The sequence below is a fragment of the Electrophorus electricus genome, chromosome 11 (assembly GCF_041902795.1).
Source record: "Electrophorus electricus isolate QZ-2024a chromosome 11, ASM4190279v1, whole genome shotgun sequence".
Lineage (NCBI taxonomy): Eukaryota > Metazoa > Chordata > Actinopteri > Gymnotiformes > Gymnotidae > Electrophorus > Electrophorus electricus.
The window spans coordinates 18,260,001-18,285,801 of record NC_137507.1 but is presented as its reverse complement, the minus strand read 5'-3'; the positions used below and the strand labels follow the sequence as shown (position 1 = coordinate 18,285,801).

The following is a 25,801-nucleotide window of genomic DNA, read 5'->3' as shown; positions in this document are numbered from 1 at the left end:
GAAAAACAAAGTACACCCTCTTTGAATTCTGGGGGTTTTATGCATCAGGACAAAAATCATCCGATCCTTAGCACGCCTTAAGGACCACGTACACCCCATGAATATATAATGCTATCACCCTTAGCAGCAATAACTTGTAATAACTTCTAGGTAATCATTGTCTGCATGACTTAGTCCCTCACATCATTCAGGAAGAACTTTGGCCCACTCTTCTTTACGTTGCTTCAGTTAACTGAGGTTTGTGGGTATTCACTTTCACACAGCTCTCTTTAGTTCTTGCCACAGCATTTCGGTCCGGTTAAGGTCTGGATTTTGAACTTGAACATTTCACATGTTTTCTGAGTCCTGTAGAGTCTGAGATGTAGCTCTTGGGTTTTTTTTTCTGAGCATTGCAGGTCTGACCTTGTGGAGAAATTGCTGGGACATCCACTCCTTGGAAGGTTGGCAGCTATCATGAATGTTTGCTACTTGTGAATAATATTTCTCACCGTAAGACTTCAAATCGTTTGGAAACGACCTTGTAACCATTCTCAGATTAATGGGCTGCAACAATTGCTTCTCTATGAGCATTGCTGATGGCTTGCCACCTTGGCACTGTGTTAACACCCACCTGAATACCTTAGACCAGCAAACTGCCCAAACCTCTGCTTTTATAGAAGTGCTCACACTTAATGATGCTCAGTTAATCAAGGGCATTTGATTAGCTTCACCTGGCTTCTACTTACCTTCTTAACTCCTGTGGAAGCTGTAAGGGTGTACTTAATTTTTCACACACTTCTTCTGCATGTTGACCTAGTTTTTGTTAAATAAATAATGACATAGTGTAATACAAGTGTAAACACAAGACGCTTATGCACGAGACTGGAGAGTAGATGACTGCTGGCATTCTATTACACAAGCAACCCCAGTGTGAGGGGTTTCAGGAAATGTCATTCAGACTGGATAAGTGTGGTCATATGGTTACAAGGGAAGGTGGCTAGAACAGAGGGGATCACACTATTAGAAGGTAATATAACAGATGTTGAGGACAGCTACAAGTACCTTGGAATCCCAAAGGCAAATGGGAATCATGAAGAGAACACAAGGAAAACAGCTACAGACAAATACAAATAGGCAAAAAACAAAATCTGAGCTATCAAGATCCAGGAATACACCAAGATACACCAAGTGACAAAGTGCTTACTGAGTACCTTAGACAGCAGAAACCTGAGGAGGACAAATTAAGAGGAACAGGAACCACCATGAGAGGAAAAATCCCCGCATGGTATGTACCATCAGCAGGTAATGGAAGTGGCTGATGGCTGGAAAAGGCTGGATTGATAAACAACACAGGGGCACTAATCATGGCAGAACAGGAACAAGTGCTAATCACAAGATCAGTAAAGGCTGGGCTCTACCACACCAGGCAGAACCCCAGATGCAGGCTGTGGCAAGATGCCCCTGAGACAAGCAGGCAGGGCATACATGGAACGCCATAACCAAGCGGCTGGCATAGAAACATATGCCCTGAGTATAGGGTTGAAGTTCCAAGGTCTAAGTGGGAAACCACCGAAAGCTGGTGAAAAATAACTGCTAAGATCCTATGAGACTTCCAGATACAGACAGACAATATGGTAATGGCTAACCAACTGTACATTGTAATGCTGGATAAACAGCAGAAGAGGGCCATAGTGATAGATATGGCAATCCAGTGTGATAGCAACATCAGGAAAAAGGAATACAAGAAGCTTGAGAAACACCAAGGGCTGAAGGAAGAGATACAAAAGGTGTGGAGGGTGAAGGCAACTGTGGTTCCCAGTGTAATTATAACTCCCAAACTGGGAGAATGGTTCCAACAGATACCAGTATCAACATCCGAGATCTCGGTCCAGAAGAGTGCAGTCCTGGAATCAGCTAAGATACTACGCAGGACTCACAGGCTCCCAGGCCTCTGGTAGAAGACCCAAGGAAAAAAGACTGTGGAGAGAGAGAGAGAGAGAGAGAGAGAGAGAGAGAGAGAGAGAGAATCAATCGGATCATGAATGGAATTACATTAGCATGGCTTGGGCTAACTATTTAGCTTAATTAGCAACTACACATCTTCATTCTTGTTGTGTCTTCCTAAGTGCACTTAGTATGGATCAGCTGTGATGCTGACTCTCTCTCTCTCTCTCACACACACACTGACATACATGTTTGTTTCCTTTGCTATCGATTTTGGCTGAAGTCATTTCTCTTGTATGTGAGAAGCTCAGTGAGAGGTCATCATTAACAGCCATATAGCTGATTGAACTCAGTTAGGTCATAGCCATTTCAGTAATTAAATTGCACAGATAGTCCCACAGCCGAGGGCTTATTAACACTGCTTAGGACATTGGGGCCAAGTCATAGGCCAACGTGCAAATGGCCCGCAAGCAGTCCTGCTTTGACGGCTCAAAGGACGCTATAGTGGCAGATGTTTACTCAGACCTAACACAGTTAAGAAGTATTTGATATATCTTATTTCTGTAGGAGATGAGATTAAGTAAGATGATGATGATGATGATGATGATGATGATGAGAGAGAGAGAGAGAGAGAGAGAGACTGTCAAGGTAGAAAGAGACTCACTACTTCTGTCTTCTTGCTGGTCTCTGTTTGCTGCATATGTTTATAATCCTGTGCTGCTGATTGGTCAGCCTTTTTGGTGTAATGAGCCAATTTCACAGGAGGCACAAACTGTGCCCCTGGACAGCATCTGAACCTTTGTCCTTTGTAAGTAAGATAATGGCTGAACATGAGATTTCCAGTACAAAAAGGCCTAACATAAATCAGTATGCGATCCTCACCATCTGCTTGGCCACACCTTAGCCAAACATGCCTCGTGATAAGATTATTTTAGTTTTATTTTTACATGAGCCAAAAATATTTTTGATAAGGGTGAATAAATGGTAGATTTCAGCATGGATTATGGTGGTTTGCGTGTGGGTTAATTTAACGATTGGCCCTAAAGCTGAGCCGAGGATTTCCTATTGGAGGAAATGGACCAGTTTATGGAGAACCCCATTAGTTTGTGGATTAAAGGTTGCAGTGATTTAAACCCTTTTTCCATTTGAATCTATTAAATTGTCATTGCCTTTGTATGTTCCTGAGCTCAGAGTTGGCCTGAAATCTCTCGCTGTGTGCGTTTGTGTTTCGTGCCTTTGGCAAAAAAAAAATCTGGCTTGATCGGAGCTTGGCTTGCATACCTTTTGCAAACATTAACTTGTAATCTATCCAGCCATCTCAGGGCAGGGCTGATATATGTGTGTGCTGTTGAGAGAAGGAATGAACGGAATGGCATAACCTAATACTAAAAGACGTCTCTAATTAATGTTCTATTTTGCTTGTAATTACATTCTAGTTTTGAAGTCCCAGGCTATTTCTAATACAACCCAATTAAGTTCTATAGTTAAATAATAAATCACCCTTCATGCACTTAGTAAATTCAATTATCTCTTAGTGAGACAACTGAGACTGCTTGCTAATATTTGATTATGGAGGGATAAATAAAGGTACTGTGTGCTGAATCAATCCCAGTGCTTAATACCTGGAAGATCCTAAACTCCATCCCTGTAGCTATTGATTAAACTGTCTGGAGCTAAAATGCTTTTGACGACCATGGTGGATTGGTTATTTCTTAGATGACTGCTGATTGACTCACAGGCACAAATAAATAAGGCTTGAGTGGAAGAGTTGAACGAGCACCCCACAATTCAACTCTGTAATCTCAGCACCATTTCTTTAAATGCAGTGTGGGAGTATACTGTGTCTGTTAAAAATCCAGTCCATCAAGCAAAGAATATTGCAAATATCTTTATTTGGTCCCGTCCTGTGTCTGTGGGGTGATTTAAAGCTAATTGAATTGCACAGTACTGATGACATGGTCCCTGGTCAGATCCTGATGTATATAATGATTGGAAATGCCCTGACTGTCGTGACCTTTTGACCACAGGATGCATATAGAACATTAGTATGTTTGTACTGGGCAGATTGGTAACGGCTTCCAAACATCGCCCCACTGACTTTTCTCCTCAACTTGGCTGTACCTGCAAAGGGATCCGGTGGGAGAAAAACAGCTTTGTTTGGCAACCTTAATTCATTCAATGTGCGATAGATAGAGAGGATTTCACAACTCTCCTGTTCCACACTTTGTTATGGGAAAGAAGGAAATTGCATTGCATTATTGATTACCTGGTCTCTAGACTGTGAGCCCCTGTTCTTGGTAAAAAAGTAATTCATAGCCTTGACACAACTTTATCCTAATTACACCCAATCTCTCCTTTTTAATATAAGTAACTGAATGCTTGAGTCATTTTTCATAGGAACCCGCCTGACCATCTGAACTGGAAAGTTTTGTTACCGATAGCAGTGAAGTGAAAAATAAGATATTTCATAGTGGTGGAAATAAGATATTTGTTGTCTTGATACACAACTGACACTGTTTTGGAGGCATCAGGAAAATTATGCCTCTCTAATTATCCAATATTGCTGTGGAGACACAAACTCACCTCTAGACTCAATCTGTGTCTACTCCACGCTTTCTCTCTGGCCCTCTGTATGTAAATCTCCATGGATTTAAGGCACTGTCGGGGTCTGGTGAACCATCGGCCACAACATGATGAACCCGTGACCTGCTATTCCCTCAAGAGATCCAGGAGCAACAGCCGTGCTTCTGCCCAGCCAAAAGGGGTCTGCCACATCTGAGGGAGCTTGGTGAGTAGCTGGGGGCCAATGGAGCTTGATTCTAAGGGCATCTGGGGGATAGCCCTGGTCTAGCTGCTTTTTTGAGGTCAGGAGGGCACTGAATGATTATAGGGTTGGCGCTTTGGGTCCATGTCAGCCGTTCCACTGGGACGTTTCTCTGTCTCTGACCCGATGGACGTCTCGCTCAACCTGACATCACGCATCTGCATTCGACGTTAGGAGCACTAAGGGATACGGCTTGATCTCTGACCTCTTTTGGACAGCCTAGCATTTGTCACACGAGGAGTCAGGCTTGTGGAACATCTGCGAGCGGGCAGGTAGCGCACAGGGCCCGGCTGGGCCCGGCTGGGCAAACGTGGGCTGAGACGGGAGCTGGGGGCACTGGCTCTGACCCCTCATCCAGTCGGGCCTCATAACTGAATATACAACGAGACAAAATAAATTTGGGAGAGTTCACGTTAGGAGATTCTTAAAGTGTTCCGGAGAGTTAATATGCATAAATCAGCAAGTGAGAACTTGAAATTCATTTGTCTTGCAGTGGGGATGTAGTTTATCTCACGATTGCTACTTCTTGAGTGGCTTGAACTTCTAAAATAATGCAAAGTTAGAAATGTTTCTACATTTGCAGAAAATTCCTAAAACCACAGAAGCTCATTACAGATCCTGTGAAATCTTCATGAGATCATGTTGGCATTTCTGGCTGGAATACCACTGAACTGTTGCTATGGAAGTTGTTATTAAACAATATTTTAATAGAACATTTGAAACATATGATTTGAAACCAAACAGTTCAGCGAATGTAAATATTTATTTATTTCTTTTCTGCAGAATTCCTGTTCTGTGTACCTTCAGAATGACCCCTCCTTTATTAAGTATGATTCTTTCACAAGCATTACAATCAGTGGAGTAGTTAGTCTAAACGACTTTACCTGTCTCCTGATCCAAACCGTGTCCTCTGACCGGACCCTGCCTGAGTGTTCTGCTCCTTCAGCAAGAGCCGACAATGACCTCATTCTCCGATTTCCCCCTGAGGTCAAAGAGGTCACCTCCGGGACCGCCACTGACCTCTGATCTCTGACCGTTGATGTGACCTATTTAAAAGACGTGATTGTACAAACCCTTATTGACTGCGTCCGTCATTCCGAGCCCAGACGGCCGTACGCCGGGCTCCGCTCGCAGACGGTGAAAGTGGGCAGATGTTGTTATGGAGCTTTTAAAGTGATGTGAGCTTAAAATTCCTCTACGGTCTTCCACTGAGCTGCTGAAGACAGGGGCCATGATGCCAGCTGACAGACAAATGAAAGGAATTAGAAATAAGAGTGATCATAATTCCTCAGGGTAGCTTTTCATTAGCGTTGGTTTAACAGTGTCAGATATGATGGATTAATCAATGTGGAATGCAGAACTTATGTGTTTTCACATTTTAAATGGTTGTGTGTGTGTGTGTGTGAGTGTATGTGTGTGTGTCTGTGTGTGTCTGTGTGTGTGAGTGTGTGTGAGTGTGTGAGTGTCTGTGTGTGTGAGTGTCTGTGTGTGTGAGAGAGTGTGTGTGTGAGAGAGTGTGTGTGTGAGAGTGTGTGTGTGTGAGAGTGTGTGTGTGTGTGAGAGTGTGTGTGTGTGTGAGAGTGTGTGTGTGAGTGAGAGTGTGTGTGTGTGTGTGTGTGAGTGTGAGTGTGTGTGTGTTTGGGTAAGAGTCATCAGCTCACATTGTTGGCAATATTTGACCCTTTTAAGGAATGCCAAGCAAAACTATTGGAGTGGTTCAGAGTAGATTTTGCAGCCATCTCTAAAGGAAAACATTTTCACCGAGTACTTCACACAAACATGCGCATATGTAGCTGGTTTAGACTAATACAGATCATTTTCTATACATTGAGTGTTTATTCAGTACACCTGTCTGTCTGAGCTTGTGTCAGACACATCCAATTTATATGACTACTAAACAATGGTGCATAATAGAGAATAGATCTGTGGAATGTAGCTTAGTTTTGTACAGAGATTGTTTACAGGTGTTTTTGAGACAGAGGGGAGAGAGAGAGAGAGAGAGAGAGAGAGAGAGAGAGAGAGAGAGAGAGAGCGAGAGAGAGAGACCAGGGAGAGCTGTTTCTGTACAGGAAAATGCCATTATGCTCTTTATAATGTATGAGGCAATGAAAATGTAATTAATATATTTCTGAAGTAAAGAAAATAGCAGAATTAAATATGTAATATATAGGTGTGCGTGTGTGCGTGTGTGTGTGTGTGTGTGTGATGGTATCTGATGGAATGAGACTCAGGGTGGTGAAATGAGGGGTGAAATGAAATCTACAAATACAAGAATGAAGCAACCCAGTTTATTTTAAATGGACATAATGGTGTGTGTCAATGAGAATTTATAAACTGAAGTTAAATGATTAGATTTGTGAATATGTGAGATCTTCTCCCATTGAACTCATATAAAACAGAATTACCGTACATCTGCTGGGCAATAATCAGTCAGATGTGTCTGCCCTGAAAAGAGCTCTTTAGCAGGAGTGTGTGTGTGTGTGTGTGTGTGTGTGTGTGTGTGTGTGTGTGTGTGTGTGTGTGTGTGTGTGAGAGAGAGAGAGAGAGAGAGAGAGAGAGAGAGAGAGAGAGAGAGAGAGAGAGAGAGAGAGAGAGAGAGAGAGAGAGAGAGAGAGAGAGAGAGAAAGGAAGAAAGAAAGAGAGAGAGATAGCAAGAGAGAGAGAGATGCTGTCTTGCTGTTTGGCAGTATAGGATGCAAGATGTTCATGGATGTGTCTGTTGTGGAATTTTAGCATCTGTCTCTGTGCCAGGCCCATATACTCTTAGCCCATACAGGAAACACTTCAATCAATCAAGGTACAGCACACACACACTCAGAGTTTATAGAGTAAGTAAATCCAGTAGCTAGAATTAAGACACAGAATGGCGGAGAACCTTTGAACAACAGGAAATCTGATCTGACCTTGTGTGTAAGTATGATGTTCAGTTTCCACTCCTGGACTGAACTAAAGGGAGGATATTGCCTTTGTAGGGAGTCGTACAAGGATAAACTTCAAATGCCCTGCCTGCGCTTTAAAAAATGATACAACAACTGCAGTGGATTAACTGGGCCCAGCTGGCTCTCAGAGTCAAGCAGCTCCACAATGGTTTATAACCACAGATGCGTTAGTCACCAATTGAGCCAGTTTTAGCTTTGCTCCATGGTAACCTTACCACAGGCTGTTCACAGACACAGTGGAGCCCAAGGCCTTTGACATTACGTTATTAGATGCAGTATCGGCAGATGTGTCATGTGTAGTCCACAGTAGGTCACATTCTTCGCGCGGTTCACAAATGTGATAAATGGCCAGTGCATGGTCAGCTGGAAAGGACATTAAAGTAACAATGCATCAGTTGTTAAGATGTCGACACAGATATCAAAGTGGCATCTGCATATTTTGCATCTACATAATGAAATAATATTCATGTCTAAGTATAGTATTTACTTACACCTTTAAGACCAGCTGTCTGGTCTGTAATATAAATTAGAGCTGTTTAGAGGTTGTCTTGCAGTCACTTAACCATAGCTACTGGACTACTGGTGAGTGAATGGTGTGAAGGTGGGGGGGTGAGTGTGCGTAATGTGAGGAATCAGTCTGGTTTGGGATATGTGACAGGGATAGACTCACGCAAAGCCGAGCTCACGCAGAGAGGACTGGGCATGGCATGAGTCAGAAAACAACTGTGTTAAAGCATGCAGTGTGTTGCATCCCTCACGCCATGCACACACATGCACAAAGATTCGTTCTTTTTTTGTTGCTTCATTCTCTGTTACACACACACACACGCACACCCACACACACACACACACACGCGCGTGCACACACACGCACACACTTCCGCATGCCCACTGTGCCAGATCATGTGCTACTGATTCCCTTCACAAGTGAAAATACCATTTTGCTCCCTCTCTTCTCTTCTCTTCTCTTCTCTTCTCTTCTCTTCTCTTCTCTTCTCTTCTCTTCTCCTCTACTCTCCCCTTCCAGAGCTGACCTTCTCACTGGTCCTGGAACAGCTTTAACTGGCTTCATGTCCAGAGTGCTGATGCATGTTGCTCTTTAAGTACCTGCCTTCCTTTGGTGACTGGGCCATGAATACCAGTGGGGTTGCACTTCTAATCTGACCTTTCCATCCAGATCCGTTGTGTGTGTGTGTGTGTGTGTGTGTGTGTGTGTGTTAGTATGTGTGTTTGGAGGCATGTGTTTGGCATGCTTATGACATATTCCCACATATACTTGGGTGTACATACCAATGTAAATATATATTCAGTTATACAGACTGAAATGTTCACGTAATACAGGATTTGAATTGCTTGCATAAATGAGCTTTGCGAATGCTGATATGAACCATATCTGAAATAACCCACTTAATGCCAGCGTGACAAACACGAAACATCTGGAACCATCTCTATGGACACCACTACAGTGAGGAACACACACACATGCTCATTCAAAAGGCGTAAATTGAATTATATATGTGGTATATTTTCTGGGGTTTTGCCAAAAGGAGAAGCTGACTGTATGGGGTTTTCCCCCTTTACCAACGGTATAATAAAAATTGATTGCTTTTTGTTAACTTGACATTCTTTATTAGATATACCAGTAATATATCAGGCAAAATCTATATTTTATGTGCTAAGTCGTGCATCACTGCATGTGTCTGCCCAAAACAGATGACATTTTGTTGGTGTTGTTTGACTTTCATGTCTTCATTTGTAATAATGCCTATGAGAAATATTTGTGTTTTTGTGTGTGTGTGAGAGAGTGAGAGATAGAGAGATACTATGATTTGTGTTGCCTGTCAAATCCTGTGTTAGTAGAATTTAAAACTTTTAGTACATTCTATCACCATGCATTCATTCTCAAAAGTGTATGCCTATGTGTCTGTACGTCTATGTGTGTGTATGCAATGTGTGTGTTTGTGCACCCTTGCGTGTGCGCGTGCAGTTTTACTAGCCTACGGCTGCCAGCTCTAACAGTTTCACTGGGAAACAGTAAATCACTCTATGTGTCAGAATGGAGCTAATTATTTCCCCCCCTCATCTGTTACGCTCACACACACACACACACACACACACACACACACACACACACACACACACACACACACACACACACACACACACACACACACACACACACTCTCACACACACACACTCTCACACACACACACACACACACACACACGGTGGTTCCTGTCGGGTCCCAGTGCAACACTGAAAGGAGGATGGGGATGGCAGCTTTAGAGCTGGTTGTAAACAGAGGGGAATTGAGAGAAAGAGAAATTGCACTGAAACTGCACAGAGTCACCATAACCTGCCTATGATTAACACACAAATGCCCTCCTGCTGTTATCGTGGCTCTCCCTGGTGCAGCACTCCTGATAATCCTAACCAAAAATGGACCATAACCCTACCCAAACCCAGACTGTAACCCTGGCACAAACCCAGACCATAATCCTAGCCTTAACCCTTTGTGTGGGGGGATGTGTGTGAAAAAGAGACAAAGAAGGACAGAGAGACAGAGACAGAGACAGAGACAGAGACAGAGACAGAGAGCGAGAGAGAGAGAGAGAGAGAGAGAGAGAGAGAGAGAGAGATACGGGGTTCAAGCATGTAAGATGATTTGATAACTAACCTGCCATTCAGCTGTCTAAAACTGCCATTTCATGAAAATAAACCCCCTCAAACATTGTATTGCTTAATTCTGCTATTTCCTTTGTTAGTATGTTGTGGAGCTTTTCAATACACCCGACAGCATAGTAATATTTCCATTTTGCAGTGGACAGGGTCACTTATGAACTGCTGGGTGAATGTTAAGGGTCCCGTCTGCAGGGTCTGTGCGGGAAAGAAACTGGTGCAACACTTCCCTGGAGCTCATTGCTGGGGCAGCGTGGCAGTACAGGCAGGGCTGGGAGTCGGGAAAGCCTCAGAGGACTCTCCGGCCGTCTCCAGAGAGGGAGGGAGGGAGGGAGGGAGGGAGGGAGGGAGAGCAGGAGGGAGAGGGAGAGAGAAAGGGGGAGGGAGGGTAAAAGTGGAGGGGAGGCTCAAGTAGAGAGATGTGTAATAGGAAACCAGCCCTCCTTCTGTTGCTTCCTCATATCTCTCTCTCTCTCTCTCTCTCTCTCTCTCTCTCTCTCTCTCTCTCTCTCTCTCTGGTCCCACAGGCAGCTGGATGGAATAGCATACCTCCTTTCTCGCACATGCCGGGAGAGGAGCCACAGCGGGACTACACACAGGCTCAGACTAGACGAGCGCAGAGCTTAGCAGAGTAGACCCGCGTCGACGGGGGAGCTGGGACCGGACAGGGAAAGAGCCAGAGGGTGAGTCCAGCTCGGGACACGCTTGTGTGGGGAACCATGGGGGGGGAAGGGGGGTTCTCCGGACTAACAGGTGCAGAGACCCCGTGGAGACAGGGCAGCTCGTATGCTCTCACATGGAGGGCAGTTGCTGTATGTTGGCTCATTAATCCAGTCAGCTGACACAGCTATATTTAAAATATTAGTGCGTTACTTTGATTTTCTCCTGCCGCTGACAGGATGCATCCAGGGTTTGTCCTGTTGCTTCTTTGTTTAATGATCTTCCGCAGAAGTGGACGTGTTTAGTTTCATGGCTCGTGCTTGCCTGTCGGCTGTGTAGTTTGTTTCAGTACAGTCTCTGAAAGGCGACGCCTTTTAGCGGAGAGCGAACGATATTACCAAAAGTAGTAAAGAATATATTTATGAACGAACAGTGTGGCTGTGAAAGGCAGTTAACAATCTGTAATAAGTATAATACGATGTTAATATATAATATTGTTATATATAATAATGTTATTGATAATATGTAATATCACTGTAATATACTGTTTAGTCTCAGAAAAAGTGTGTTGAATAGTGTATGTAAGAGAGTTAGTCAGGCTTAGGGTGTTATTACCTTTAATTACTGTCTTATGAAACAAAAAATAGAATTTATCTGGAATGAATATTCCATAATGAAAAAAACTTTGTCTTTCCCTTTGTCTGTTTCTCTGGTTTTCTCTTTCCATCCTCACCTTGTTCTCTCTCTTTTGTCTTTCTCTTTCTCTTTCTCTCTATCTGTGTGTAAACGAGAGATAGGATGTGTTGAACATTAAATTAGCTAAAATTATGGAATCAATATAATACCAGGCAGCTTTGGGAGGTGAAGGATAAACTCAGGGTGACGTCTAGTCTGCTCTCTGGAATGTTTCCCATCTAAACGCCCATCTTCACTCGGCAATAAAAGCCCCTGCTTTAATTTGACTTGATTGCAGTGAGAAATGAATCTGGGAATAAATCTAGACAGAAAACAATCCCTGTATAACACACAGATCAGGAGCAAAGACTTTGGCCTCAGTTAATTCTATTAAAATAGCCCAGTTATAGGTACATACACTTTCTTAACGGAAACTTTTTTTTTTAAGTTTCCTTTCAGCTTGGAAAAAAATACCATAAAGTATTCAGCATCTTGGATTATCACATTATTAAACTATGCACATCATTCAACTAAAAGCAATTATCAATAATCACCTTCAAAGTTCAATTCCAGGACGAAGAAAGACGGAAAACGTATTAGGCTCGAGTCCAAAACACACAATAAAACTAGACTAGTGTGAAGGTGACTAATAAAAGTATTTAAGCTGCTTGCTTTGGTCAGCTTTCCTGAGCAGACACGCTGGACTCTGTCGGGTGTTGTCTTTGGGTCAAACACGGGCCGCTCGGATGTCCTGTGGTCCAGCCACGTTCTGGTGGAAAGGAAAGCGTTTGTCATTTCCTGAACACAGGCAGGCTTTGATTCCAGGGCCGGAGGTTTTGCTGCTCGTCCAGCCTTCTGGCTGAAGTTTCCGAGGATGGAGAATGTCCAGTGGCAGCAGGAATGAAAATGGGATATTTGGGGTGGGGGAGAGTGAGGCGGAGGGGTGGATTTGCTGATGATGGTCAGGCACATGGTCAGTGTAGAATTGCTGACAAATGAAACTGTAAGAAATGACTTCACCACACAAGTGAACTTTACAGTGACTGAACGACGATTAGGTGAAGTTCAGACTGGAGTTTCATTTTCAGTTCAGTTCAGTGTTGTTCAGTTCAGTTCAACTGCTTTTGCTTTCTTGACAAGAAAATGTCAACAAAGTATCACACGAGAACAAAAACAACAATGATATACATCTCAGTACTAATAAAATTAGAAAATTATATAATTGTAAAATTTTCATTTGTGAACCCCACGGGAGATGCCGCATAGGGTGAGTGAATGATCAAAGCAAAATGTATCCAGTAAGGTCAGGTAGTCTGATGTGTTTTAGCAGGTTGTGCATGACCTCAGGTAGTGCTCAAGTTCCAGTGTTACTGCTACCTCGGTGTCCTGACACTGGCCAATCACTTGTCTGTTAAAGATCCACTGATGTCTTTAGCAGCTGTGTGTGTGTGTGTGTGTGTGTGTGTGTGTGTGTGTGTGAGGGGTGTTCTCCCACAGCACGAGCCACCGCCCAGATTATGAAGCTCTGTTTGTCTCTCTTGCTTATTGCCAAAAAAGGTTTCAGTAAAATACTTTGCAGTTTTCCATATGCTTGTACACACACACACACACAAACACACACACACACACTGCTAAACACACAAATATGCATACACACACACATGAAAAGCTCAAAACATTCACTCCAAATGATATATTGAAACAACATTTTACACACACATTTTTAGTTAAACTCTTCAATTCCATCCTCCATAGTCCAGTTTTAGGAGATGGGCTTGGCAGGCCTTGTTTTGTAAATAGTTAACTTTTGGCATTTCATACAGATTTACTGCGAATTTCACACTTTTGTGCAGTTTCTGGCAAATACTTTAAAAGAGACAAACTATTATGATCGTATTTGCAGTAAAAAGTGCGACATAAAAGTGAAACATATAGACATCAGACTGCCTAATGTCCTTGGCAAAGTTTGTATGAATCTTTTATATGCTTCATGCATTAGGCATGAGGAAAGATACAATTCTCTTTTTTCCACTCTCTTCATTTTTTCCCTCCTTTTTGCTCTCTCATGCAGAAACACACACAGAGAAAGAGAGAAATCTCTATTTAGGAACTTTAAGTGCTGTGTTAGAGTTTCCTATCCAGTGAAGTCTTTAAGGTCCCCCTAGACAGAAGAAAGCAAACTGGTATTTATGTATTATTGAGCTGCTATTGTGCTATAATGGTATAACAGCACGAAAAGAGGGATTCCTTGTCTCATCTTTTGTTAGGACTGAGTAAACACAGCCACTGCTTTGAACCAGCCGGTGGTTTCTCCGCCCTGCCTCTTCAGAGGACTGACTCCAAATGTACGGCGTACAATAGGCAACTGTGCGCAGAAGCTTTAAGTTTCATTTATAGAAAAGACTGACTGTGCAACGCTGTATAGTCTCCACCAAGGCCCCGTTGATGACATGAAGGATCTTTCCGCAAGAAATATCACAGAAGGATCACGGAACACATGCCTTTCATTAGACATCACGAATATTTGGACCAACTTTGCATTTTTTCAAAGATGTGTGCTTACTTAAAGTGGCCCATGTCTCTAGCAAAAGAAAAATGCAACGTTTGATCTTTTGAGCTCAGCCTACTTTTTTTATTTGAGGTAGTACTCCCTCTATGCCTCTAGGTGTTTTTGGGTTTTTTTTGTTTTTTTTTGTTACTTGAATTTCTTTAACTTCCCTTGTGTTGTATGTGTGGTTGTGTCTTGGGCAGAGTTGAGTTCTGGATCTTTGAAGTGTGGGGTCCTGTTTTCTCCGCAGGAATTCTGGTCCAGGTGTAGCTCCTCAGCACTGAAGTCATGGGCAGGTCAGTGGGGTCTGTGGTTGGGCTGGAGACAGTGGGGTGCTCGGTCCTCCCTCTCCTCCTCATCGTCACCTTCATCTCTGCACTCTCCCCTCCGCAGCCTAGAGTCTTCCTTCCCTTTAAAGGTAAGCATCATTCCCTCTGTTCTGGAAGGACAGTTCCTCTTTTACTAGACAGTCATTTCCTGCTGCCATGCTGCCATCACTTCCTACATTGATGATAAGAAACTCTCCCAGTGAACTGATGAAAGAGGACTAGTTACGATAAAAACATTTTCTTAACGTGTTTTTTCAGTACTTTTATGCTGTATGAATATGGAACTGAGCGTAGACTGGTTGTCATCCTTCATAAACATGATTCCAGTTCTGTGTATACTCTAAAAGAGAACAGACTCATTGTGGCTTTGCTGGATGTCCCATTTTTAAAAATGTGCAGCTTGAAGAATTCAAGCAAGCTCAGCTGCCCCCTAAGACTTGTTTGTGCAAGAGCTTCACAAAGACTTGTTTGTGCAAGAGCTTCGATGTTATAAACTAGAAGTAAAATACTAGTGTGGTATCAGTGAAATGTTAAATTAGCAAAATGCCACAATTGCCATGAGATGTTTGCACTCACAAACAAGCATGTAGTTTGATTAATGACTTTTAGTGGAACTTATCAAATAAGGTCACTTCCAAATCTTGTGAGGTCACATCCCTTTTCAGAGTGCCACCCACCCTTTGGAACTCAGAGTCTGTTGGGAACGTTTTAGAACGTGTCCCCTAGAGACCTACATTTGTCCCAGCTGCTACCTGAATGGTACCTCTGATGGTTACTCTGATGGTTACTCTGATGATATGCTGATGTTGCTCTGATTGTTACTCTGATCGTTACTCTGCTGTTTGCTCTACTGCCTGCTCTGCTGGTGTTTATGCTGTTTGCTCTTCTGGTTGCTCTGCTCTTTGGTCTTCTGGGAGCTTCACTGCAATATATCTGGGTGTCCTGCCACTATTCAAACACTATTTGACAGCTGCTGGGAGGTGCTCTGCATGTCATATTCATCCTTTTTTGGACCTGTTTGAACCACCTGGGAGCAGTTTTCATTTCTCATCTGTTTTGTATTGTGAACAATATCATGCATCAGAAAATGCATATAGTAGACTGAATATAGTAGACATTTGTGATTATTCTGTTGCTACACAATGTTTAAATCTCTCACACATGATCACATCAAATAGATATTTTCAAATGGCTTTATTCAAAACACCTTTAAATCTATTAAACTGCCTTTTTGTAATGATTCAGTAAAGTGGGATAGAGTTTTAAATATGGTATTGTTAATCGTTTCAGCGGACATTACAAAAGTGCATGTGCTGTGGTCCAGAGTTCAGCTGGATCACCTCTGAGAAAAAAAAAAAAGAAGTTTCATGCTGTTGAATCTTAACTAGATCATAAAGTTATCTATCATAGATTCAATGTCTCTGATACCAGGCGTACTGTACTGTACTTTATAATAAGCTGTACCAGAATGCATCACTGGGTGAACTGAAAAGGATGTAGGAGGAGTTCACACACAAACACACACACACACACACACACAGGATCCAGTTTGCATTGATCTATATCCAGACCTTTTTGGCAGAGATGTAATAACACAGCACAGACAGCAGCATATGTTTTGAAGTTTGCTGTAAACACGGATGTGTTGATGATGCTTTACGCCGTGCATAAGAGGACTTCAGTGGCCTGGTGTCACTAGACTCTATACTTCATGACGGGGTGTCGCAGCTTCACACTTTCAGGCATGAACCAACTTTGTGAAAACTTCCAAGCAGTTCAGATCAGGGTGTGGGTGTTGGCAGTCAGTCCAACTTTTCCTGCAAAGCAGTGTGTTATACCTGTTGTACCTTCACACCTGTCTGATCTTCTCCTTGCTTCCAAACCTACTCACACTCTCAGATCTTATTCAGGCTGGCTGCGTACTGCTCCTTCCTCCAGCCTGCATGGCTGTGGTGATCGGGCTTTTTCTAGCTCTGTTCCTCGACTCTGGAACTGTCTCCCCACTCTGGTCCAACAACCTGCAACTCTCTCTACATTCAAATCTCTTTTTTTTCCTTGCCTATAAGTTTTCGTAAACCTAAACTCCTCTTTCATCAGCTCTTGCTCATGTTCTGTTATGTAAGTGCTATTTGTAAATGTTTTGTAAACTGTATGTTCTTTTTTGTGTGTCCATCAATGTCTTTTCTTATGTACTGACAATTATGAGCGTTTTTGGGTCTTTGAAAAGCGGTATATTTATTATCATTATTATTATTATTCTTATTATTATTGTTATTGTTATGATGATAATTGACTGATTGTTTGTGTATGAGTACCTGGTGTGAACTTAAGATACTGTTCCCAGATCAACTTCACCCACCTACACCGACCTGTAACCTATCGGCAAAACGCAAGCCTGGTTTCAGGCCAGTTGCTGAAGGTGACCACGAACAGGCAGCCTTGCCTTAACACTTCCACTCAAACATGAATTTTTCTACTAAATCAGGTGTGTAGGAGCAGTGCAATCACTACAGCGTGGCGGGCTCAGAACCTCCAGGACTTGAGCCCGGGAACGCTCGTGCAAACATACGATGGTCACGGAGGACAGCTTATTTCTCGTGCCAGGGGTTTCACTAATGGACAGTGTTGTGTGAACCACTACTGTCATACAGTAAAAGTCCATTTTACTATAGAGAGACAGTCATAGTGGATGCACTAAATCTTTGTTTGGAAAGAATATTGCTATTATGCAATATTAGTTTTCATTTCAGTCTGAATGTTGCATTCTCTTTCTGTATATATTCTGGTATATTACACTTCTTTCTCTCCATGTACCTTTCCAGTCATTGTGGCTTTTCTTTTCTCTCATCCCTTCTTTTTCTCTTTATTTGTCATTTCCTGCTCTCTCCGTGTGCCTCCTGTCTTTCTCTTACTGGGTCTATTTTTTCCACTCTCCTTTCGCTCTCATATTCCAGTGGTTTGGGTTGGTGGTTCCTGTATTAACAGGGATTGCATTGTTAGGAAGGCGCTCAGAAGCTTCAGATGGAGAATGGTAGCTTGGAAAAAAAAACCCTGCTCCACTCTGAATGGAGAACATACCGCAAGTCCCAGTAATGTCACGCTACTAGCTTCCCATGCTGTTAGTTTGGACGACCTTCTATGACCTTTTTAGGCAAAGGTTGCGGTGATGACAGCTAGTCCAAGTCGAAACAGCTAGTGCGTGTTTTGAACCTTTCCCGGGCCGTTCACCTGGTTTTGAGCCCTGTGACCAGAATCGGTGTGGACAGGAAAAAGCTGCTCCCAAATCAGAATTACTATTGCGTTCTTCAGTGCGGATTTGATAAGTCATGGTGTGCTGGTTAAAGAAAAGTTTCTGGAAGAATGCAGGGAAGCTGGGCAGATGTGACAAGCTGGTGTTGGCTCAGGGTTCCTTGGTTCTGGGGCTACTGGCGGTCTCATTGTGATATGTGCTGCCTCTCACTTCAGTGAGTTTTAGCCAGAGACACACACGCGTCGGTTACATGTGTCGTCTTGGGGGTGGGGGGATGGGAGCCATGATTGACAGGAAACGTGTTGCAATCAGGAAGCACATGGGCGGACGCGGTTTTTACGATGGGATTTGTTTGCGCCACAATTTAAAGGCATGGTGCTCGTGGGTTTGAGGAAGGACCGATCTAACCGAGTCACTGTGGGATCCGGGTGCTGCAGCAGATGCTGCATGTCATATATTTGCTCGGCAGTAGACAGCTGCAGGCGTTTGACAGCGTTAGAGGTCTTACCGGCCTGCTTCATGGCTTCTTTCTCCCTCTTCTAAAACTATCTGCAGGCTTCTGTTGTGGAGAGACTTTAAAGCTCCTAGAACATCTCCAGTCAATGCTGTGAGAGAGAGCGAGGGAGAGAGACAGTTGCCTGGATAGAGAGAGATACGGGGAGAGATACAGGGAATGGCAAAAGCAGGCACATGACTCAGCCTAGTGCATGACCTCTACTAAGGCAAAGGGGCTCCGGGATTTCCTCTGTCTCATACAGTGTTAAAGGAGAAAAGAGAAGGAACAAAGTCCGAAAGCCAAGGAGGCGGCAGGTGGGTCGACACCTTCAGGCAAATATTCTGAGGACTTGTGTGTGAGGGAGGTGTCGTCAGGATCGTCAGGATCGCAGTGGTCCTTGTCTCACCAAACCTAAAGCCACATGCGAAGATAGATCTGGATGAGATCTGAAGACCTGAAGGCACGTGAGCAGAGGTGGATAGTTCAAAATAAAAGTCCTCCCTGGGGATTTGTTCTGACCGCCTAGCTTTGCTAATTAGTTCGGGAGGTTTAGGTGTAATTCATTATCGAGACCCACTGAGAGATGCAAAACCAGTGAAGGGTTTTTACTTTTGGAACTCGAGCGTTTGTGTGTGAGCGGTGATAGCTGGCCACAATCCTTTGAGCCCCCCCCGGCACGTAGTGAAGATTTCAGAGTGTGACGGTCTCTGACGGTTTGCTGCAGTGATCTGACACCAGGGCCGCGGGAGCTTCACGTTCATTAGACGAGGGATGCGCACACCGCCATGCTTCTGTCCACATTCCTCACCTCACAGACCAATTAATTCCCAACTTTCACCCAGCCAGCACAGCGTCATGACAACCTGAGATTGATAATGAAGTAGGAAAATACTGAACTGGTTCTGCTTCTCACTGTGATGTGTGACACAATAACTGTGATGCAATAAATATGGGATTTCATACATAGTAGGAAACAATATGAACAAAAATATGTAGGCCAAATAAAAAAAAAAGTTTTGTCCAATATTTAATCAGCCAGTGTTATTATAAATCACTTATATCTCTGTTTTCCCATGAAACTGTGATTAGTGGAATGATTCATTACTGTGTCATATTCAGACACTGCCAATACTTTTAAGATAAGAAATGACTAAGGAGCCTTAATTCTGCGTATCATCTTTTTCTAGAATATCCTCAGATGGAAATTGAATCAACTCTGTAAATATGGCTGCTAGAAGATCTAATTGCATTCACATGTAATAACAAACGGAGCCTGGATATTGAAAGGGAACACCCTTCCCAGGCACCACAAGGATTTGATTGATTGATTGATGGATGGATTGATGTAGTGGCATCTGAACAATAACACGTATGCCATCTCTTTTTGTATGCGTTTACACCGAGCGTGGGCCGTTCCTGGAATTCATCACAAATCGTGCTAGCGAGTCACAAGACTCAAGCGCATACTCTGACTCCATACTTCAAACGTTTTCTTTCGTGCCGGGACACACCCGAACCACAGTCACTCTGACCTTCATTCTCACCCACCCTACCCAGAATGTTGTTCTTTTTGGCTAATGAATTCCACACAAAACGCTTGTTCATTGACAGACCGATTTTTAGCACTTTAAGGATCGTGGGCTATGGCTTTTGTAGGCTAGTGCAGCCTTTATTAAGTCTTATGTTGAATGAGAGTTAATGGAGATCGAACATTAACAGTTACTGTGATGAAAGAGACATTTCTCATGTTGACAGTGATGGAGGATTGGAGTGTTCATGTAAGCAGGATTTCCTGAAACTGTATTTATATTGAATGCTTAAGGCTTTGTCTATGGTTGTTATTCTAAGAGGGAAGCAGCAAAGTAACAAATATGAATGTTGACGAGAATATTTCACTTACTATACATACCAACACACATATGTACACACTATAATTAACTCAGTGTGTGTGTGTGTGTGTGTGTGTGTGTGTGTGTGTGTGGTGTGGTCTGGGCCTGCATTTCAGCTGATTCAGGCAGTTTTTGGTTCTTGAGGTTTGAGCAGATGTACTGGTCAGATACCTCATCTTTGAAAAACTTTCATGGCTCCAAATTATCGGCATATTTCCGAACCCTTTGAAAAAGTCCTGACCTACTTCTCGCTGAAATCTAAATCATAGTCCTCCGTGTCTGCAACCAGGAAAAGAAGGAGCCTAACATTTACTCAGACTCATTCGTGGCCAAGGTAAAACATTTTAGGAATTCTTCGCCACGGAGATCAGCTCAAATTGTAGAGCTGTTTAATATCGGGCAGTCCCAGTGCTCTGAAGAAGGATAATGTGCCAACATTCAATCCCTTCTCACTGAAGAGCACAGGTGTTTGATTTTTAGTGAAATATTAAAGTTCAGGTATTCATGATAATAGATTATATGAGACTTAAACTGGCCCAGTTTTACACTGGATTTAGTAATAATGCATTTTAATGGGAATTGCCTTTTGAATCATTAAAACGGTTCTTGAAGCTCTCCCGCCTGTGTTTAATAGCTCTATAAGAAAACCACGTGGTTCAACAGAAGCCAGCTGACTGCAGGATCCATCTGGACTGAAGGGTCAGCACAGGGTGAGGGCGGTGTCATGCCCAGGTCAAATCAGGATCAGTGTAAAGTGAAATGAGGAGAAGAAAGAGCTTGTCTGAGAGTGAAAACTAACACTAATGTCCTTCATTATTTCATTTGGAGCAGATGTACTGGCTTCCCACCCTGGGCTGATGTTTATGGATATCAGATAGGACAAAAAGATGACCTAATGGACACACACAAACACACACACAGAGGCAATACCGTAAGACTTGGGGAATTCCAGCTCACTACAAACACCACAAAAGGGTTGTCTGACTTATCATCACTTATCTGTGACATGCCAAAGCACCCTAATAACTGCTGAGTGTGTGTCTGTGTGTGTGTCTGTGTGTGTGTCTGTGTGTGTGTCTGTGTGTGTCTGTGTGTGTGTCTGTGTGTGTGTCTGTGTGTGTGTGTGTGTGTGTGTATCTGCAGGCTTGTGTCTGGATATTTCCTTTTCTAACTGATTCTGTTACAGCAGAGACATTCCCTATCAAGCAGGAGAGAAGACAGTAGAGCCCGAGGCTTCCTCATTGGCTCTCTCTACCAGTCACTCATTTATCATGCCACCCCCTTGCTCCCCTCCTGACAATCTCCCTCACCTTCCTGACTGACCAGTACGGGCGTAGTCTGCTTCACTCTTCTTGTGAAAAACATTTGGCAATTTCTGACTCCTGCCTCTGTGGGTCAGACGCTAATGACAGATTTGAAGGCACCTTCTGCAAGTTCTCTTGATTTACTTGAGCTTGTTGGCAGAACTTGCTCTGCGTTTACCCGAGAATGCTTTCCCCCAAAGGTCTCCGCAGTCTCCATGGTTTGACAAAGTATGAACTCTGGAAGGATTTGTGATGGACATGATGTACATGCACCGAGAAGCATGTTTATGGTCTGAGCACACTGGGATGTGCTGGTCAACATAGAAGATGCCAAATATTTCAGAAAGCACAGCTTCTTGGAGACTATTGCTGTAATGACGTGAGTTAATGCTGGGATGGGACCAGTCTCTGATGATCAAGCCTGAATCTGATCCTAGTGCTTTTTTTTTTTTTTTTTTACCAGTGAGCTATTTAGTTTCATTGGCCACTGTGGCAGTACACTGGACTCCTAGCTAGACGCCCTAGAGGAGCCAGTTACCCTGTAGGGCTGGAGTTCCAGATCATCTTCTGGTCTACACATCTGGGTTTATTTTGGCAGTAAGTGTTCCCACCTTTAAGATGAGTGGGCAAGGTTAACTACGATGTTTGCCACTGCTGTTGTCATTCCGACATCCATACATCCTCTTTTGCTGCCAGTGGAATGGGCGGAGGGTTGTCCCCCACCTCATGTTAATCACATGCTGTCAACACACCTAAATCTGCTGGAAATAGGAAACTAACATAAAAGTCCTTGGCCTCTACAGAAGAATGAAGTGCTGTTGTAATAACCACCATATTGCCATAGCCAGAGTTTTCAAAGAACTGCTGGGAGTGCAGCACTGTACATTGTAGCGGTCTCATTACTCTGATTTAGCGTGTCATTTAGTTTTATAAGTCATTTCTTCTACTCTTTATTGACTGTATTATTTCTTCAAGGGAAATAACTCTACTCCCTCTGTTAATGTCCCTCTAGATATGACTGCCATTTCAACATAACGGGTAGCAGTGCTCTAGTGCTCCAGGGTTTACATTTAAAGCTCTGAATTTTACTCACCAGGTTTTAATGCCGCTTTTAAAAGTTACCGTGTGTTACCTTGTGAGGTTTTAAATTTTCTGCAACAGCCATTTTGCCTCCTAGAGGAACAGGCAGTGAAGGGGCATAATAAAGCAGTTATAATCCAAGTCTTATGTACCTTGGCTTCGCACATTGTTTTTTCCTCGTTGAACGCAGCTCACCCAGCGCACGACTTGCTAATCAAGTCATGGACTTGGGATATACTGTGCAACCTGAAGCCTTGATTTCCTGGTGAGGCTACTGCTTGGGCAGCCCACAGCACTCTGTGAGAACTGGCAGTGAATCTACAGGAGGAAGGATCTACTTCGCATACAAGTCAGTCATTGAATTATGGGAGGTCTCACGGGCCCTGCTGAAAGGTCAAAGGACGTAGGGTCGCCTGGTGTGGGTTGGTGACAAGTGAAGAGGAGGGCAGGTGGTAATTGGAGCACGGTGATTGCTACCATGACGGGCTAGGTGAGGCTACAGTTTCCACTCCTGCTAACTGTTAACCAACGGAACAGAAATACAGCTTTGTAACTGAAGCAATGAGAGAGAGAGAGAGAGAGAGAGAGAGAGAGAGAGAGAGGGGGGGAGGGGGAAAGAGAAACCAATCGAGGGAATTAATCAGAGAGAGAGAATCATTTAATTTCACACTGGTAGTTGATGGTGAGTATATGTTAATGGGATAAATTGCTCATCTGAGATATAATAACTTTAGCAAAAAGCTTTTGAAGCCTTGAACAGTTTTAGTTTTGATGGACGTAAAGCATTTTCCTGCGGGACGTTCCTTGGACAGATGGTGACCTGAACTGGAGGTGTCAGTACTGACACTGTTTACATTTTTCTGTCTTCAGTGGATGGGATGTCAACACTGATGACTTCCTCAGTGGGCACGACATAAACTACCGCTGCTGGCCCTTAGACTTTTAGATGGCCGAGTCATTTAAAAAAGACCACAGTGGCCTTTTGGAGATGTACCATGATGGATTAGATGAGGTTTTTGTTGTTTTTTTTTCTGTCTGTGTGTGTGTGTGTGTTCCTGTTCCTGAAGACAGGGAAGGAATGTGGGGAACATCAAGAGGAGAGACAGTCTGACGACAGTCACCTCCTCCCCTCCGTCCTGGGTGGTCTGGCATCGTTCATGGTATGCTTACCATCCCATGGGATTTACCTGACACGCTGCCTCTTCAACCAACAAAGAGTTACCTGCCAATCATCCAGCCTATCTCTCAAGATCCAGTCCCTCACCCAGCATGGGGGCATATTCCCCCGAACCAGGACAGAGATCTTTGTGCCCAGGAGTAAGTGAGAGTGGTTAGGTTGCCTGGGCAGAGGCTTAGTGTCTAACAGTATGTGTGAAATTGCTTACACACTGTATTACGAGAGTGTAGCCATGCGGAACAAGACTAGGAAGCCATGGTATTGTCTGACTAAGCCTTGTGCCATTTGGCAGAGGTTTAAAGTCAAGTCTTTATGGTGTGACCCTCTCAGCCTTGAGAGAAAACATGAATTCTGGGCAGCTTAAGACTGTCCTTAAATATTTATTGAGACTGGTGACTCGACTCCGCCCACCTGTTTCCCCTGGCAACGGCTAGTGCGAAGTGGGTTCTAGGTGAAAGGAACACAAGCCTCATTTACATAAAGTTAATTTATTCATACCTCCTTTTGGGTTCCAGCCTATAGAGGGAGAGTCCAGAAAAGCGAGGACTATAACTGGAGGCTGGCTCAGCCATGGAAAGTTAGTGACGTCTGCCAGAGTTTGGCTTGAACTTTGAGTGGAAAACAACTTCTCTCGGTGGGACCCTGCAATCAAACGCAGGCGTGCTGTTTGGCTACTATTACGTCTTTGTTTCATAATGAAGTCCCTGATTATACAATTTCAACATGAAGTTTGTTCTGTAATTAGGAGTGCAAGCTTTAACCTCCTTCATCTAACCAGTAGTCCATCCAGGGGTGGAGTGGTCCAAGAATCAAAAAATCAAAACACATTACATATATGCATCACTTATAGATTGGTTCCATGACATAATGTGCGCACACATACACACACACACACACATAAAGAGAGAGACACATATAGTACAGACCACAGCATAATCCGCTGGTGTTGGGTCACTTTAGCTCATGGGAATATGATGGTGCAAACCAGGTGTAAGGTTTAACGATCTGTTCATAAATCTGTCCTTAGTCTTACATAGTATCTGCTTTCATTGGCAACTGGGGCTGTTTGTGGGGGTCTTTGGGACGTCAATTCGGTGAGTTGTGGGCGTCATGGGGACCACCGGTACAGTGGCCCTAACATGTAATCCAACCCCTCTCTGCTTGCAGAAAAATCCCAGCCAATGCGAATTTTACTTTTGCCACCTCACCTCAGATGACCCTTGCACAGAGAGCAGGATAAATTCCTCATTTACAGCACCTGGTGAGGTGGAACCCAGCCCGCCGCATGAGGGACCACCTTCCGAAGCTGACCTCGTCCCGCTCGAGTGTTCAGAGCGCTCGGCCGCTGGTGCCGCTGAGGCGAACCGGAATCCCGGACCAGCCGAGCTGCCGAGGCGGAGGGCTGGACGCCACTGCGCTGCTCGGTGCAATCCGCCCACCTCTTCGGTTAAGGCTCAGTCTAAAAGGCCTGTTTCACGTTTGATTTCTTAAAGAGAAATGAATATATATATGGAAAATATTTAAAAACTGTGAATTCATCTATTTGTAATAATGATTCAGAAGTGATCTGTTACATGACCTTGTAACCCTGTGTGAGTCATTTCCTCTTCACCCACAGACAAGCAAACGAATAATAAATCAAATAAGTCTAATCCTGCCTCCCCGTGTAACGTCACCAAGCGTAGCCGTGATTGAATGCAGAAGGCGTGTGTAATAACGCCGTTGCACGTTTGCCTGGTGTTCCCTCAAACTGACTGCTGTCCATGCACAAGGCTCTCTATTTGTTTATTTGTTTGAGCAGAGGGGAAGGGTGGTGTTGATGCAGACATTGCTTGTGTGAGCTTTGTCATGGGCTCCGGCTGAACAAGTGGAGAGGATAAAGGGTGATGGAGAACGCCGAAGGAGGTGGGCCGAAGGTTACGGCAGTGGTAGACCGCGCGCTGGTCACAGTGCAGTCTATGACGAAATCATAAAGATAAATCCTTCAGCTTACATGAACACCTGCTGAGTTGTCCATCACAGTACAT

At 43.6% G+C, this 25,801-nt stretch overlaps 1 protein-coding gene across 3 annotated transcripts in view; it reads left to right on the top strand.

Moving 5' to 3' along the window:
- Window positions 1-25,801, top strand: part of sema3c (sema domain, immunoglobulin domain (Ig), short basic domain, secreted, (semaphorin) 3C) — a 62,585-nt gene that overhangs the window by 3,849 nt on the left and 32,935 nt on the right. Inside the window, exons 2-3 of one of the 3 annotated variants that reach the window (XM_081722972.1) lie at window positions 10,894-11,049; window positions 14,500-14,667. In XM_081722972.1, the coding sequence (XP_081579098.1) occupies window positions 14,538-14,667 (130 nt within the window). In that variant the 5' untranslated portion in view covers window positions 10,894-11,049; window positions 14,500-14,537. Of the gene's footprint in view, window positions 1-10,843; window positions 11,050-14,452; window positions 14,668-25,801 lie in introns of those variants that run through there. The other 2 variants (XM_026997355.3, XM_081722973.1) reach the window with 2 other exon arrangements.